We start from the raw sequence: 17,050 nt of genomic DNA on the forward strand, positions 1-17,050 counted from the left end.
GCAATGGCTTTTGTTGGTGCCCTTAATACACATAAATCAGTATGAAAAGAACTAAGATATTTTGAATTCCTGGAAGGAAGCAAAGAGAAGGGGGTTTGTAATGCCTATTCCCAGGCAGGGAGGAGTCAATCAGAAATGTAAAATTCATGTCCTGGTGACCACAATCTCAAGTGCATTTAGGTTTCAATTACTGTCATCTATTTACATTATTCAAATGTAAATATTTGTGAATAAATATATTCAAATATTTATTTCATTAGTATACAGGTAAGGTATTTTTGCACACTTTAATTTCTCCACATTAACAAGCTAACATCCTAGGAGTTTACATCTTTTAAAAACATACAAACATTCCACTTAAAAGGAAATGGTATAAAACAACATCAGAAGACATTCTAGACTTTAAAGCCTAAATATTTACATAGGATCTCTACTCTACTCATTTTGCATCCTCCTCTTCGAATATTTACAAACTTCAAATTATAATTTGCAATAAACCCCAAAGCATTAGATTTGTTGTCTCTTTAGTTTATTCAGAGAGGCCTCCAGAGTAGGCAGTTCCTAATCATCTCTAGGCAAAATTTCGTCATGGAAAACAATCTACAACGGCATCAGCACTGCAGACTGGATGGTGAAGTAAACAACAATACTGATCCCCAAGACCCATAGAAGAAACTCATCTCAGTACAGCAAACCAATATAGCTTATATTTGAGACTGAAAAAAACAACTCCAATGACACCGGCTAAAAGGATTTAAAGACTTTTGAAGACGTTCAAATCTACTCCTATTAGAAGTTGCACCTAAGAGAACATCTCATCTTCTCAGCATTAAAAAAAGCAGACTGACCCCCACCATGATATCCAAATCCAACTAAATTTGCAACTATACTCAAAACAGTTCATATCCACTGCTATGCACCAGCACAGGTCAGACACACAGTAGTCAGAGCTACACACCTGCACAAAGCTTTTTTCAAATATCCAAAGCTGTACTTTAAGAAGCTAATAGTACAGTAATAACAAGAGTGACTTTTTTACAGGGCAGCTAATTGCCAGTACTCCTGGTAAGAACAGGACCCTAAAGCTCAGATGATCTAAAGAAGGATTTATCATTTTATTAGGAAAAGACAAGATATTGGTGGATCTTATCTAAAGATAGGTGGCATAAAAGCATAGATTTCAATCTTCAGTCAGGGAGGGATGACAGCAGTGGCTGTCTCTCCTCCAGCATTTGCTATATGGTGACTGAAGTAAAATGGAGCAGTAGAACTTCTGTTCAACTCAAGAAAAAGAAAGGGAAAAAGGATGAATTCACTGCTAGCATTTCACAAGAAATAACTAGGTGTGCACATGTGTTCCATACCCAGCAAGCAGTCCACACATGTCCCTTTGAAATCTGTCCTTCTACTGGATGGCTGCCACTCATGGCACACAGACAGGCAACAATCCTGTTGCTTTAAAAAGCTGTACAAACCATTTGGAGTTTCCCACACCACAAAGATGTCACACCTTGACACTAGAGTTACGTAGTGGTGGAGTACAATGACATGAGGCCATGCACCGATTCCCTTCTGACACCTGACAGTGGGTCACAGTGTGTATGTTTTAGCCAAGGTACTGAAGCAAAAAGCTCTTTCTCAAGCATGACAAGTCCTCACAGCATTTTTGCTGGTGTGATGGCCAATCCAAGGAAAAACTCAAATCAGCTGAAGTGTTCATATTACAAAATGTAGTTCTTTCCTTAACCATTAGTTGCTCAGAAACCAAAACACAACCAGAGCAGCAGAAGGACAAACCTCTTCAAATGCACGCTTCAAACTGATGCATGATTAGGAGGCAGGGCCTCACAGAAAGGATACATGTCCTTGTCCCTTCTGACCTGCATCACTGTAGTCCACACATTTGCACGATTCTGCTTGCATGGAAGTGATTCCACCAAAGTCAATTTACTAAACTAAAAAGCCAACAATCAATCAAAATACAGGGCAATTGAACGCATTTGCAAGTAAGTAAAATAAGACATACAGAAACTATCAAGTAGAAAATACTTAATTTTCCTAAAACTTCTTTCAAAATGTCTCCTCTTTCTTCCCAAACAAGCAGTACATTAATAATTTTTGTTGCACAGGTTCCCCTCTCTAAACAGTTAGAAATTCTTGTCTTCCTTTTTAACTCCAAAGATTTCTATGAATTTCAGATGCATTTTCCTGGCTTTTTGCTAACATGGGTGACAACCAGAATAACGTAAATAGGTTTCCTTTCAAAACGTTTGTTTTAATTCATTTTGCTGACAGTATTTGTGATGTCACTTACTCTGGTAGAGATACTAGCTCAGGTTTCTCAAGTTTCCAGTGTTACTTGTTAACACAATACTAAATATGGAGACTGTTTTCATTGTTTTAGTTTTGGTTTTTGTTTTTTTTTTTTTTTTTTTTTTAAAGCTAGAGTTGGCTTTTTATCTATTTTTAGAAGTTTAGAAGCATACTTTCTGAATTTAAATAAGATTGGGAAGGCATCTGCCCTTCACTCCCCAGAATAAATTACAATTGCTAGCATAATGCAATCAACTTACCAGTATTTATAATCTCACATAAGACTTAGCATCTCAAAATTAAACCACTAGACCGTAAAATCCCAGAGCCAGAAGAGGTCAGAAAGGAGAATGAACAAAATTAAAACATCATCTAGTCAATTTTCCTTTTCCATTCCAGGACTAAGATCTGCATGGAGTAAGGGCCATAACAAGACCAAACAATTGCCAAGTTACAGTTCTCCAAGGGCCTCACCACTCTTCAGAAAGCAGGCCACATTTCTGAAGGCAAATGTGGTGGGACACATTCTCCCAGGGTTTTGATAAATCATTTTTCAATAGAAAGAAAACACTGATTTCCTCCTAAGCATTTTTGAGAATATATTATTTGGATTGTAGAGTTTTCAGCTTCAGGCCAAAAAGCATTCCTAAACACACATTTTACATGTCATCACAAGCTCCACAAGACTAGGTTTGACCTTGACCTTCCCAACAACACTCTCCCTTGAAATTAATTATTCAACTCAGGGCACAAAATTAACTGAGGAAACAGAAAGAACTACCCACATTCTCCCCCCATCAGTTTGAGATTTTGCATTTTGCTTACAGTTGTGCACAGACATAGCATGGAGAGAAACCCTTCTTAAAGTCAGCAGGTTACCTCAGCATGTATTGTACACTGGCAACACTGTTTTGGATGATGCCTGTTTCCAGGACAGCTACTCCATTCATTAAGCAGTACATCTTATGCTGCATTGAGCCATAAACATTCTAGCTAGCTCAATATGGTAAAAATAAAAAAGGCACAAAACTGAATATTAAAATAAAGGAGGTTTTCAAATCTTCCTCTTTTAAAATTAGAATATGAATGAAGGTTGGTTTGTCTATTTGCACCCAGATTTCCCCCTCTATTCCTTGGCTGAGGCTCTGAACCTCTCCTATCACCTTCCACTCCCTCAGAGAGCAGAGAAATTATGAAGGCACTGTAAGACGAAGATTACATATAGAAAACCTGAATAAATGGAGCATAAATGTTTGTCTTTAAATAAATCAGTCCCTCAGAAGTTAAGTGTACCAATTATGTGGCTAACGTTAGGGCAACAAATTTTTCCTTGCCTTCCCATTGCCATATGCCTGTCATTTTTTTTCCTACATTTTCCACTTACTGTTTCAAACATATGTTGCCACTTACATGCCGAGAAAGTAATCTCTGAATTGCCCCCTTCAAGTATGATGGAATGGCAGACTGAATGGAGCCAGAGAGAGCACCATTAGCAGTTGTTCACACTTGTTTTCTCTTAACTTCCTCTTCTCCAAAGTTTATTCTTCCAACGCAAGGGGACAAAAACTAATAAAGCCATCTATGACTCATGCTGCAAAATATATAGCTGCAGCCATGTACCGGAGAAGCAATATTTTACCTTTTTTTTTAAGGTCACTTTAAAGAAACTTTTTCTCCTTGCCGTTTGCAGATGGAAGATTCCTTTGTGAATTGCTTACCCAAGCACTCACACTGGTGATCCAACAGTCTTGTAAACTCACTGCTCAGTTTGCCAGTGGTTTGCAGTCTCTCTCCCTGCAACTCCTGCTTCCCAGGGTCAGCTTGGTCACACACTTCACAATTCCAGAATATTGCACCACAAATAACATCTATAACACTACAAATGCCCTTGTTTTTGTTGTCAAGAGAAGACCATGAAAAGCTAAAATCACACAGATAATTCTTCAGGAAGGTGGGCAGAAAAAAAGAGTAAAAGATTAATGGATAGGGGAAAAAAAATGGATGTATCCCCTAAAAGAGAAGTGAGCAGTTACCTTGGTATCATTAAACAGAAGTAATTAGTTAATCAAAAAATAAATTTTTTAAACAGGTTTAAAATAACCAACCATGTCCAAAAAGAGTCACTCAATGATAAACAGCACAAAGGTAGATATGCTGGCCAGCTTCAAGAGAAGTTGCATGGAATAAAAAGTGTTACTAAACTAAATAGAATTAAAGTAAAACTTAATTTCCTTTCATCAGTGCTCTTGCACTGGTCATCAGCATCACAATCACTATGTGACAATACTTGATCTTTTCTTTTTATGGTTTTGTTTTTCCTTTCTTTGGTTGGTCGATTTCAGGTTCTTGGGTTGTTTTTTTCTTGTTTGGTAAGGGTTTTTTGATTGTTCATTTGTTTTTAATGTGAGGAGATGCAGACAGAGGTTTCCAAACGAAAAAAAGGGAACCAATGTCAGAAAATTACCTAAACTGCATAATTAGATACTACAGAATTACCTTATACCTCCATTTAAAGTCTCAAGAGCATAATGAAACCAACAGTGATGCACAGCTTGAAACCTGGTACTTTCTTAAGTTTGCAAAGCCAGTGTTAGTTACTTAAAGACACAGGTTTATGCTAAGAATGGGAATTATCCAGCACATCTTAGTTTTATTTACAGTTTTGTTACCGAGTGACTCTTCTTGGACATGCTAGGTTATTTTACCTGTTTTTTAAGCCTAATTTTCATCCCAGAGTTTGCTGCTTGTTACTTCCAAGGTATCCTATGAAACTGACTGCAATTCATGTAGAATTATGCTTTTCCTTACATTTCTGGGTAGTATTCAGGACTAATTCAGAGAGGCCAAAAAGCAGAAAGGCCATGTGGTGAGCTCCACAGCCAAAAAGAGAAATCCTACAGGCTGATGCTTCCCTACCAAAACCTGGAGGGTGTTTGTAGTGGTATTTTCCTTAACACATCAATCACATGTAAATTTAGCTCTCCAAATTAACTAGTAATCCTTTGTCCCAATGTCTGCTCCACCACTGGTATAAATATCACTGGGAGACTGAAACAGAAAAATGCCTACGTGAGTAACTATCAGGGAGAAAATGTCACACAGGCTCATCCCCCCACCCAACACTCCCCTCTCTGCTTTTCTAAACAGAACTGCTAACAAGAAAAAGAGAAGCAAGTTGGTAGGATGTTAAACGTCACCTATTGCCCATCCAATGGATAACAGCTGAAACTTGCATTCATAAAAAAATTTGCATATTAGCTTTATTAGGTCTACTGAGTGCTCATCCACTGTCCTGGGTATGCATTTCCAAAAAAAACCATGAAGAATTACACTGTCTGCTATGACTGGACAAAAAAGGAAGTTTTAAATTCTTCTGTATATGCCTTGCTTTTCACTTGAGGATCTTCAGTACTATACACAACTCTGTCCCAGTGGTCGTTGAAGGATCTAGGAGAGTATTTGAGACCAACACTTTTAAAATCAGTATCTTGTTTCAAGATTTTTATGGGAGCACTGTCCATCTGAAACTGATGTGGTGGAGAACTGGGGGGATTCTGTGAAATGACCAAATCCAATTTTTTATTTCTAAGCACATGCTGGGACAGGCACAATAACAAAAAGAACTTGTTAACAAGTTCCCACTCTTCAAGAAATATACCTCAAAAGCAAAGTCAATATTGATGGATTACTCATACTGGAGCCTAATTTAGTCTGGGAGCAGCAAAAGAGGAAAGAGAAGAACAAAACCTTGGGTTCAGTCAGCATTTTCTTCAAAAAACACCTTCCAACCTAAAAAGTACACATACCCAGAGGCTGACTAGCAGTTTTAATTTGAAAGTTGGTACAATTTTACCCTGAAGCCACATATAAAAACTGCATTAAGACAACACAGGAAATCAGATGTAGATCATCATAACATAAAGCTCAGATTTTTTAATGCAGGGGTTTTGTTTGGTTTTTTGGTTTTTTTAATGTGGTCTCATTTACCTCAGAGTAAGGACTTACCTGTTTATTTAATTTGGTTTATGAAATCCAGGTTCATTAAAACTAGACTGAGATCACAAAAAATACCACGGCAATCAATAAGAGACCAAACTTTGGTATCACTTTCATGTAGTTTGAGAATTATAAGCTATATATTATACCTTTTACAAAAAAAAGTTCTTATTAAAAACCAGACCAGAACTGGACTAATTAAGATCACCAGACACATATTTTGTACATATGGTCCTTAACAAGTGAATAACTCTATAAAGTGCTTAAATTAGCTTAGAAAGACAAACTTAATATTTCATAACAAATGAAAAAAAAAAATCCAGTATTTTTAAGTGGATCATTTTCCAATAAATTAAAACCACAGACTGGATGGAAATTGGTCTACCTTCTTTGAATTCATTAACAGGAATTATACCACATGAAAGTTCAGCAAATCAGTCTATAAATATATCCATAAAACTCTACTGGTTCTGTCTGTTTGTTTTAATACATTTAAGTGCATTTACAGAAAGATGATGAACTCATTAAACCAATTTAAAATCTTATTTTCTTTAGCTACACCCTTCCCAAGTGAATCCTATCCCCAGGCTATTATTTCACTTCATAGCTGTTGATAGGCTGGTTAGGAAATGGTTAAGTCTGCAAGATTATGTCTTCCTTATGCAACTACCATTCAGCATCCCACCCTAAGGGTACAATCAACCAATAAAGGCTTTGTTCTGATGATGTAATGCATGCATTTGATATCCCACTTGAGAACTCTGTTGGATGTAAAGACAGCTATAGCCTAGTGACTTTGCAAATAGGATGATGTAATATTTGTTGGGAAGTAACAAAACATCTGAGCATGCTCACTGTGAACCACAGAATTCAGAAGCCCAAGCACTTTTCAGTCTGAACCACTCAGGCACTCGAGAGCTGTGTACCTCTTCATGGTTTGCTTGCTTCATGGTTTGCTGTAGCACTTACAAACTTTCTGACACCAAGAACAGAATCACAGTCTTCTTCCCACACAAAAAAAACACACAACCCAACTTCATTTGAATTTACAGGTTCTCAAAAAATGGAATAAAATTTTCTCCCAAATTGCATCTACGAACAAGAAAGAAAAAATATTTTCTTTAAGCAACTTTATAAAATGCATATGCCCAAAAGGCAGCAGCCAAAAAACCACCTAAAGTGATCTGTGCAATTCCTAAGAGAGAAATAACATGTGGAATTCCAGCTTGTACCAATACATCCATAGCTTCAGAGTTGTGAAAGTGTTTAACTTAGGATTTGCATTCAAATGTTGTGCATGAACACATTCCTGGTACATTCATTGTTCATCGAAGTGAAAACAATAATAGCCAATAAATGTCATAAAACCATGCACACAAACATACACTTTAAAAGGACTGTCACCTGTTGGGGTTTTAGATATAGCAGCTTTCATAGTTCAGGTCAATGAAGAAGTGGTTTTTAAAAGAGAAGAAAAGTTTAGTGAAAGTAAAATATTCAAATATTCACTAGAAAAACGACACAACAAAACAATAAGATTCTATTATAAAATCACTGTCACTTAAGAAATTACTATGAGAGAGAACAATGTCAGGGTCAGAAAAATGAAGACATTAAAAAAAAAATCAAACACAAAGCTCTACCAGAAAACAAAGTGAACATTTTTCTTCATTATGAAAGATGTGACCATTTCCTTTGTCCTCAATGCCATGCAATTGACAGTAACAAGTTGGCCCTATTTGAAACACACAATTTCTAAGATAATTCCATGCAGAAATGCAATATCCAGGGATTCTCCTTTCTAAACTGAGATTAATGTCAAAGTGAAAAGCATTTGCGATTCAGTGCGGATTACTTCCCAATTCTGGACCTCTTCCCTTCCCCACTGACCTCCCTCAGGGAACAAAAGTGCAATCGATGAGCCTCCCTGCATTCCACTACAAATGCTAAAAATACCTCTAGCCATTCCTTCCCAGTCACTCCATTGAACATCGGCATCTTCACACAACCCTCCCTCCACCTTCCAATAATCCACTAAGGGATTTTCTTCTTCCAACACGACAAAGACAAATTGGAACCTCACCTGACCAACATTACCCTCTTTTATTGGTTTTGGCTCCTAGATGCACATAAAAACCAGAGAGAGGAACAGAATAGCACAAGAAGATGTTAATAGCTGGTGCAGTAGTTAAAGAAAAAAAATCCCAAACAAACAACTTCACAAAGTGATTTGGTCTCTCTGTTATACAGCAGTTCTGAAAAGAAACAAATTGCACAAATTACAGTTATGAAAAGAAAAAAAAATGCAAATTTGAACTTGCAAGAAGATTCACAAACATGATTCCCCATTTCTTTCTGTATTACCTATGTTAATGCTATTCCCTGAAGTCTGTAGGAATTCACTACCAAAAAAGGGCAGCTTTGCTGCTTTTGGTAAGCACCTAAAATAGAGAAAATGCTTCCAAGAAAGCCCAGTATTGAAGCAAAAGTAATGAGTTTGATTAAATTATCCAAATTCCATGACATCAATACATGTGGAACATAGACCAGGACATCATTTAAAGCTAAGGTATCCCAAACAGCCCTCAGTCATTCATTCTAAATATTAACTAGCTGAAAGAAATCAAAATCCATTGGAACCATCATTCATTGAAGATCAGACACACCCAGAACTCCTTTGTGTAAAAGTGCATAAACTTTTCAGAGTGATTCCCAACAGATCTGGAGATGCTTCAGAACTCCCTCCAACTCAGACCCTGCTCTCCACGAGCAAAGCCATAATCAGGGTTTCCACAAACCCCTGAGCTATGTGTGTTTCTGTTCCAGGGATACCTATGCCTACCACAACTGCTCCAAGAACTGCAACCATCTGTCACACTGACTGCTGAGAAAAATATACTTAGAACATTTCTGGGCATGACTTGCTTTCATTTACATACACACAGATAGCTAAAAGTTAAGGCTCCACTTAGGTTCCCAAGCCCCAAGGTCAAAGCAATTTTATAGCTCTCAAAGTGTTTATTCTTGTCAAGCTCTGTATAACCTTATGTCACTCTGGACACATCTTGGGCTTCTACCAAAATAACTCCTCCTATTTTGGTAGTGTTGGATTCATGTATGCTGCTACTCTGCAGCAATATCAAGGACTGATTTGTTTAATGTGAGAATAGCCTCTGCCCATATACTATGGGAATTTGAAATAAAAACAATTAAAATCAGAAAAATAGAGTAAAACAGAGAAGAACTAACAAACTTCATGTGCTCCAAACTTGAATCAAAGTAAGAGGTCATGCACAACTGGATCTGGATTTAACCAGTACAAAATACATTAGGAATTCAAAAATATACTTGTTCTTTTGCAGATTTCTAGTTCTAGGCCTCTGTCTATTATAAATGGAATCGAGACATTTCTGTATCATTTTAAAAGCTAAACACAAAAAGGCTGCATAACTACTATCGTAAGTACTGCATTAAAATAACTAGAACCACTTTTCTCCTCTGTCCTTGCTACTGGCTAGAGTTATGCACAAATATTTACCTATATATATAGTTCTGTATTTACTAGAGAGGGGGCAGGAGGGTAAATAACCTGAAGATCTACAAAATTACAGTGCTTAAATTTTTGTTCTGTCGAGTCACCTAAAAGTACTAAAGTCTATGTTCTTCTGTTGAATCCATTTAAGAAATTAGCTTTTTTTTTTCTTGAGTAATAGTACAGTCTGCTTATAAGATAAATTATTAGCAATTATCAAAATACACTGTGTGATTTCATAGCAGAATATGCTACTACATATTTCACTTACAAGTAACTGTATCACTACATGAACCCAATACATTGCTCTCTTTAATTAATTCTACACAGTTCATCCTGACCACACTCTTTTTAAGTGCAATTTGTATAGACTGTAAGTTCTTTCAACTAATTAATATTAATCTTTGTATTCAAAGCTCCTGAGTTCACTGGACAGAGCAAATATAAAACAGAAATTGCACTCTGTCAAAATTCTTTCAATCAAGTTACCCAGGGGAAACAATGTTAAAAGGCTCAGAAGCTTCTTCCTTTAAACTAAAAATAGGTAGCTGAACAAAACAGGTTAAAAATAAAGCACTCAACAACTAAAAAAACTCCATAAAATAGGGCAGACTATAAACCAGTGGGAAAGGTTGCAAGGAAGACTGTTTAAAGAACATAAGATTTTAGGGACTAAAAGAAAATCTTGCCTTTCCTTCAGGTGCTGGAAGAGAATTTCCTTAAACTACTTTTTTTTTTGTGCTTTAGTTTAGTTTTCAAGCATGAAGCAAGCAGTAGGCTATTCAAGCATTTAGTTCATCTCCAAGAAAATTTTCTTAGTAATAGTCCATTCTGTTGACATAACACCCAGAGACATGAGATCAATAAAGTGTTCCCAGATAATGACACAACTTCAATATAGCTGAGTTGAAAGTAATGGTTCTAAGGCTGATACGTCTCATGCCAGCTGCTGTAAAAAAGCCAAATTAATACCCTTTTGTATTTGTTCTCCTTCCTCACTCCAGGGTTTTGTAAAATTTTTGTTGCAGACTCTGGAGCTGTGGAGTGTCTGAGTCTGCTAAATACATTTCCCCAAGCCCAAGAGACTCCTTGAACAGTACCTGCTGTGGGCAAGACTAACACAAAGAGCTACATGTGACTATACCCTAGGAGGTCAAGAAATTCTGTAAATACTTTTCCAGACCAGAGAACTGACCCGCACAACTAAGTCACATTTCTAAACTATGAATCCATCAGATAGCTCAGCAATTCTGAATCCCAAAGGGATCAAAGTTTTACGAGCTACATTACATCCCTAGGAATTCACAATCTAAAACAGCCTGTATAGGATACATTTGCCTCTGCATTATTTCAACATATATTCCTTGAACAGGTATGAAAATCACCAATAACTTGAAGCATTGTGCTTTAAACAGGAACTAAAGTATAGCTACTGAAATTACAGAGAATAAGAAAAGCCTTTTTTCTTATTCTATGTATAAATGCATTTCTATGTAAAATGTATTCCATGTAAAATGTATTTCTTACCAGGAATCCTAAGGGGGCGGGGGGGGGAGGGTATCAAGGCAGAAAACATGTCTGTTATTACACAGATTTTGTAACATAGATGCAGCATCTTAAGACCCAAAGAAGGGCCTCCAGGCCCAAGAGCATGTTTGTGCTTTACTCTGCTAATACAGGCAGCCCAACAAAAAATACTTTCTCTCCTTGCAAAATTTACCTTCCCTAGCATCCATACTCATTCTTCTACAGCCTGACTCCCTTTCAAAAAAGCTCTTTAACAGCTCTGTTTTCACTGGGTTAATTAGTAGGAAGCAAGAGAAGCCTGTTCAACAGAATTATAACAATGACATGTAGTCTTCGTGATACGTTTTAATTCTGGATTCTCTCTACTTAACCACCTAAAAAGTAAATAAAGCATCACAGCTTTGTACTCCACTTTGCATAAAATCAATGGCACCAATGAGCCTTCTTCCAGTTCCAATGCTGCATTCGAGCCCACATTCACCTAACTGTGTGCCTGACAGGTGTGTGCTTCCCAAGTAGCCCATGGCCTCAGGAGGCTCCTGTAAACCTGCAACCCCCAAGAAATGCACTGAATGCCAAATCCCTTCTACCTTTGTACTAGGCTTTGCTCCCCAAGCCACTGATGGAACGCCTCACCCTGCAACAAGTGCAGGAACAAGAGATGTGAAGGGAAAAGCATAAAGGAAGACATGGTGCATGACATGGAGGAGCTGAAAAAGCCTGCAATTACTTGATCTACTTTTTCATTTCATATCATCAAAGTTTTGAAAGAAACATCCTCCACTGGCACCATGCTCAATTCATGGCAGTGTGAAAAGCTGAGCCAACAAACCTGCACAATTTTTATTTAAACAAGAATTATACTGCTCTGAAAAGGAATTGATAACTTTGAATAAAATGACTGAACTCACAGCTTAGATTAATACATAAAAAAGAGACAGGGATTCACATGGAGTCGGGCTTGAAGCTCAAAATATTTCAGCCATACCACTTCCCTGAAGTTCTACAAAAAGAATCTTACTTTGACTGAATTCAAAGGAAATAGATGAAGTGAAGTAGTACAGTGTCATTTTTTCTGCAGTCTAATGACTAAAGACAGACATTTAAAATATGTTCTGCTTTCAAGCATGTTTACAGCCATGAAACTGAGCACATTCCAAGGTCCTAAGTCTTCACAGGATTACAACTCACTTTTGCTATTGCATTAATTCCGCAATGGCTGTCGTGCCTCCAGAAATAGCCCAACTAGACAGGCATACTTGTGGGTGGGGGTGGGCTGATAAAAAAAATCTCACTTCAGAACCCATCACAAACAAAACAAACCTCCAATCCTAAACTTCTTCTTAAAATACACTCTTGTACAGACCTTTCATTAACTAAAGAACATTGTCTCATTTTATCACAAAGATTACTTGGCTATATATGGTTTACATAGAGTAGGGGAAGGCATACAAATTAAATTCTATCTGTCCTTGTCCATGATAAACTCTGCCATGCAAAAAATTGTCTTTTTCATAAAAAATTACCTTGGTCCCATATACAAAATGAAACCACCTCACAAGCAGATATGAAGCACTTGCAAGTTCTCCTTAGAAGCCATTAATAGTTGAGAGGTCCAGTCATCAACTTCCCAATACAGCACCCAACAAAAAGGGATCTAATTATCCTTGTTATTTAGTTAGGAATTTTATTTGTACCTGCAAAAAAAAAAAAAAAAAAAAAAAAAAAAGGCAGAATAATGGAATCTGTAAACAATAGGAGAGTTTGAAAAAATATTTCTCTCTGCCAAAAAAAATTAAAACCTCAGAGTAACTGAGACATGAATCTCTTTCCACCCATGGTCCACAGTAAAATACACATGAATCTGAAGAATGTTATCTTTAGAACTTTCCCCTGCTTCTGCCCCTTGCCTTCCACATGCATTTATCAGTTGTCAGTACATTTCAGACTGTAAATAAGCCATCATAACCTCCATATTTCTCTTTGCAACATTCAGAAATTAATCTATACATTAGGATATGAAACTCTAAAGCACTTTACGGATGAAATCTAAGAGATCATCAAACGATGCTAGGAGAGATAATAAAGACAAATTAGAAAATTTTTGAAGGATGCTAATAATCTAAGAAATAATTAGAGTGAATCTTCTTCCACTGAATAATGTCCAAACTCCCACAGATTTCAGAGACAAGGCTGAGCACACAGTGGAGAAAAATCCTTGAAATCACATGAGCTATTAAAACATTAAATATCAGCTCCCATTTATGCAAGGCAATAAAATTCAACTTGTCAATTCTGCATGTTTCAGTTCTCCAGGTATCACATGCAAAACTTAAGCAGACCACCTCCAAAAAAGCAAACAGTTCTAAGAAATGTAAAATACCAATAAAAGTTTTGACAGTATTTGTACCTCAGTAAATGTTTACTTTTGGAATATGAAAGTAAATTAAAGATTTAGACCCCAGGGAGAATTTCAGAAGCCCAAGCTTCAACAATATCTACATGAAGTAAATGTGACCAAGACCCTGATTCAGCCAAACATTTCAATATATCATTAAAATCAGACTTCTGCTGAAGTCCTTTCCTTTTTCAACAAAAGTACACAGGGCTATGTTTTAAGTGCTTTGTTGAACTGAGGCCCAAGTTCTAATTTCCTTTATTTATCTTAGATACAAAATGGCCAAAGGAAGGGGTCAAATGCTGCAATAGATAGGTTATGGGTTTAAGGACAGTGGAACTGCTGCTATGAAACGCCATGGGAAGAAAAAGAGAAGTTTAATGATGGAAGTAATGGGAGGAATTCAGATAGTTTAAGATAAAGTCTAAACAACTGCCTCAAAGTCTTCTAGCTTATTTGTCCTATCTTCTCCTTGCCTCATATAATCTTCCATCTTCCCAGCTTCTATTTTTCTAAAGTAAAATCCTAAATATTTTGTGGGCACAAAGAACAATACAAAACGATAAGCAGCAACTAGAAAAAAGTCACTGCAAGCAGCTGTAGAGAGCACCCCTGCATTGACAGGAGATGCACCAAATGATTTAATTAGATTTTCTTTTGGTCTCCAATTTCTACAAATCAACAATCTACAAATCAACTTTTGCTGTCACAATACTTGCAAATGCACCAACTCTGTGCAATACTATGTGTAGTAACTAAGGAAACAGAATTAATTTTCAAGGAGCAATAGAGAATGAGACAGGCATAGCTGCCTGCCCAAAGGCTTTTTTTTTCCCCTCTTCAGTGTAGTTCACCAGTGCCAGGATTCCACCTACAGATACTGAAACTGTAAAAATGCAGTAAAGGAAGGCTCCTTTGCAACTCAATTCATTGCCTCAGATAAAAATGAACTTTTCATGTTATAGTAGTCCAGAACCTGGAATTTTTAATAAAATACCCAAGCCCTTAACAGGGCTTGGGTAGCACTGTACAATGTCCTTTAAGTCATAACAATATAAAAGAAGGAAGTCAGGTCATTATACACGCAGCTGATGCTCTTTGATAAAGCTGGTTTGCAGAAGGTCACAGATGTGCACTTTTGTATTGCAGAGAGGATTTAACTAAGAAATGAGGAGTTTGTATTTTGGCCATCCGCAGATGTAAACACAGACTTATAAACAGAAGGACTTGCATTCTCTATTCCCTGTTCCCAGACTACCAATAAACTTATCACCAGCACTATCTGAGCTGTGTTCCTTGGAACTCCAGAATAGAACTAGATTGCGAGGATGAATTTTTGATTACCAGCATTTGAGAAGTCCTCTTCTTCAAAGCTGCTTTTGGCCTAAAACAACTTGTTTCATGTGGTAGAACAAAAATGCAGGCAATTTTCATATAGACTACAGAAACAGGGTGTGTGCAGGTGACGGGAAAGTTGCAAAAAACAAAGCAATTGCAAAGGGAAGGAAAAAACAAAACAAACAAACCCAGGACAGAAACAGTAGTTGTCACCTCTAAGGATTTATGTATTTATGCTCACATACATACATGTAAAAAAGGATGCATTCACATTTAACTCCTACCTACCTTGCACTGAATAACTTCCTGGACTCCTCCTGCAAATCAGAACTGGATACAGCAGTACCTCCATGGCCTGCTCTTAGACAGCACCTTGCACCTTCAGTTGTCCTAACATTTTAAACAGAGTCCTAGCAGAAAGGCTGAGTTTGTTGCTGAAGATACTTCCCATACCAAGGTCACCTAGATGAGCTTGTATTTCAAATGATCCATACGGCATAATAATTTTGATAAAAACTAGACAAACTGTTAGCCTCCAAAAACATTAGCCAAGGAACCAAATAGGTCAATACCAGCTAAAGGACAGGTTATTTTGCTTCTGTTTGGATTTGATTATTAACTTTCCCTAGAACAGCAAATGAAATATTATCCTGGTCTGTCCATTGGTATATTCAAATAAGATGTTTTCTATCTCCAAAACCATTTGGGAAGGGTTAGCATTAAATAACTTGAAAGTTTTCTGACAAGGTACCCAAAACTGAACTTTCTCAGAAACTTACAAAGATGACACAGCAGGATCACCCATGCAAATAAGCAGCAGAGTTCTGAGAAAGTCTTTACTCAGTACCCATGCACAGGGTTGCCTGGAATTTTTCAACTAAAGAATAAGTACCTTTCTCAGGCTACACTCAGGGTAAATATATGCAAGATAGCTAGAAGATGTCTGTCCTGTCACTGAAATGCAAACATCTTAATCTTAGTCTTCATACCTACAGACAATACCCCCAAATAAGTAACTTGCCTTATTGTTAGCATTATGTTCAATATGACAAAACACACTAAAGGCAGGCAGAGAATGGCTTAAGGTGCAGAGATGAAGACTAAAATTCAAATGCTGCAAATAAATTAATTGTGGATGCACCTACTAGTTCAATAGTGAAGAATGCCTTTCAATGGTCTAATTTACCCACCAACATAAAAGAAGTTTGTTTCACTGACTCCTGTTATCCCTTAGTGGATTTTCAGTAACAAATTTTGTACCTATTTCCAGTATTTCTTCCATCTGTCATCAGTGTTTATTCAGGGTGTACACTAAAGGATGGGGAATACAAGCAATACATTTTAAGTTCTTCAATCTAAATCCTATTTTTTTGCTTTCTGCCTCTTTCCTAAATATTAAAACAAACAACTAATTTCTTCAAGACCTTCTTACTAAAAATAGTTGGTTGGACTGCTTATTGTGTTAGCTGAAACACAAACATATGAAAAAGGAAAGGGGTTTGTAGAAAAAACATTGAAGAGAAAAAAAAAATCAGATTTCATCTGGCCTTCCCATCATCACTTAAGAGAATTGTTTTGTAGTTACATCATCAGGAAATAAAATACTATCCTCCAAGGACCCCGACTCTTTACAGAAGGAAAAAAAAAAAGGAAGGCTCAAAGTTCATATTCCCCCCCAGAGGAGCTCAGCTAAAGTTGCATTTTTTGTCATAATAAAATTAAAAGAAAAAAAATTAAAAAAACACAACAGAAAAAGCTCCCTTAGAACAACTAATTAAACAAGATGACTTGGAATTTAGATTTTCCGTTTTCAAACTCTAGGCTGTGGGACTAAGTGGAAAACATTGTACCTAATCAGTAACAACTTAAAACTACTTTATTATCAGTGCTAGAGAGGAACTGCCCTAACCCAAACCTTCCGCACATTCTTCTTGGCCCTGAGCTGG

General features: G+C 36.9%; 2 protein-coding genes across 4 annotated transcripts in view; one reads left to right on the forward strand and one right to left on the reverse strand.

Annotated features, from left to right (window-relative positions):
• LOC121351635 (filamin A-interacting protein 1-like) overlaps positions 1 to 12,098 on the forward strand; it is a 147,776-nt gene extending 135,678 nt beyond the window's left edge. Inside the window, exon 7 of the mRNA XM_041463948.1 lies at positions 11,970 to 12,098. Within this exon, the coding sequence (XP_041319882.1) occupies positions 11,970 to 11,991 (22 nt within the window). The 3' untranslated portion in view covers positions 11,992 to 12,098. The remainder of the gene's footprint in view (positions 1 to 11,969) is intronic.
• CMSS1 (cms1 ribosomal small subunit homolog) overlaps positions 1 to 17,050 on the reverse strand; it is a 222,473-nt gene that overhangs the window by 167,486 nt on the left and 37,937 nt on the right. For 2 of the 3 annotated variants that reach the window (XM_041463956.1, XM_041463951.1), the window contains exon 1: positions 15,393 to 16,988. The exons of the other annotated variant lie outside the window; for it this stretch is intronic. In XM_041463956.1, coding sequence (XP_041319890.1) covers positions 15,393 to 15,456 — 64 coding nt within the window. In that variant the 5' untranslated portion in view covers positions 15,457 to 16,988. Of the gene's footprint in view, positions 1 to 15,392; positions 16,989 to 17,050 lie in introns of those variants that run through there. 3 annotated transcript variants of the gene reach the window in all.

The sequence above is a fragment of the Pyrgilauda ruficollis genome, unplaced genomic scaffold (genome assembly GCF_017590135.1).
Source record: "Pyrgilauda ruficollis isolate IOZ18807 unplaced genomic scaffold, ASM1759013v1 scaffold17, whole genome shotgun sequence".
Lineage (NCBI taxonomy): Eukaryota > Metazoa > Chordata > Aves > Passeriformes > Passeridae > Pyrgilauda > Pyrgilauda ruficollis.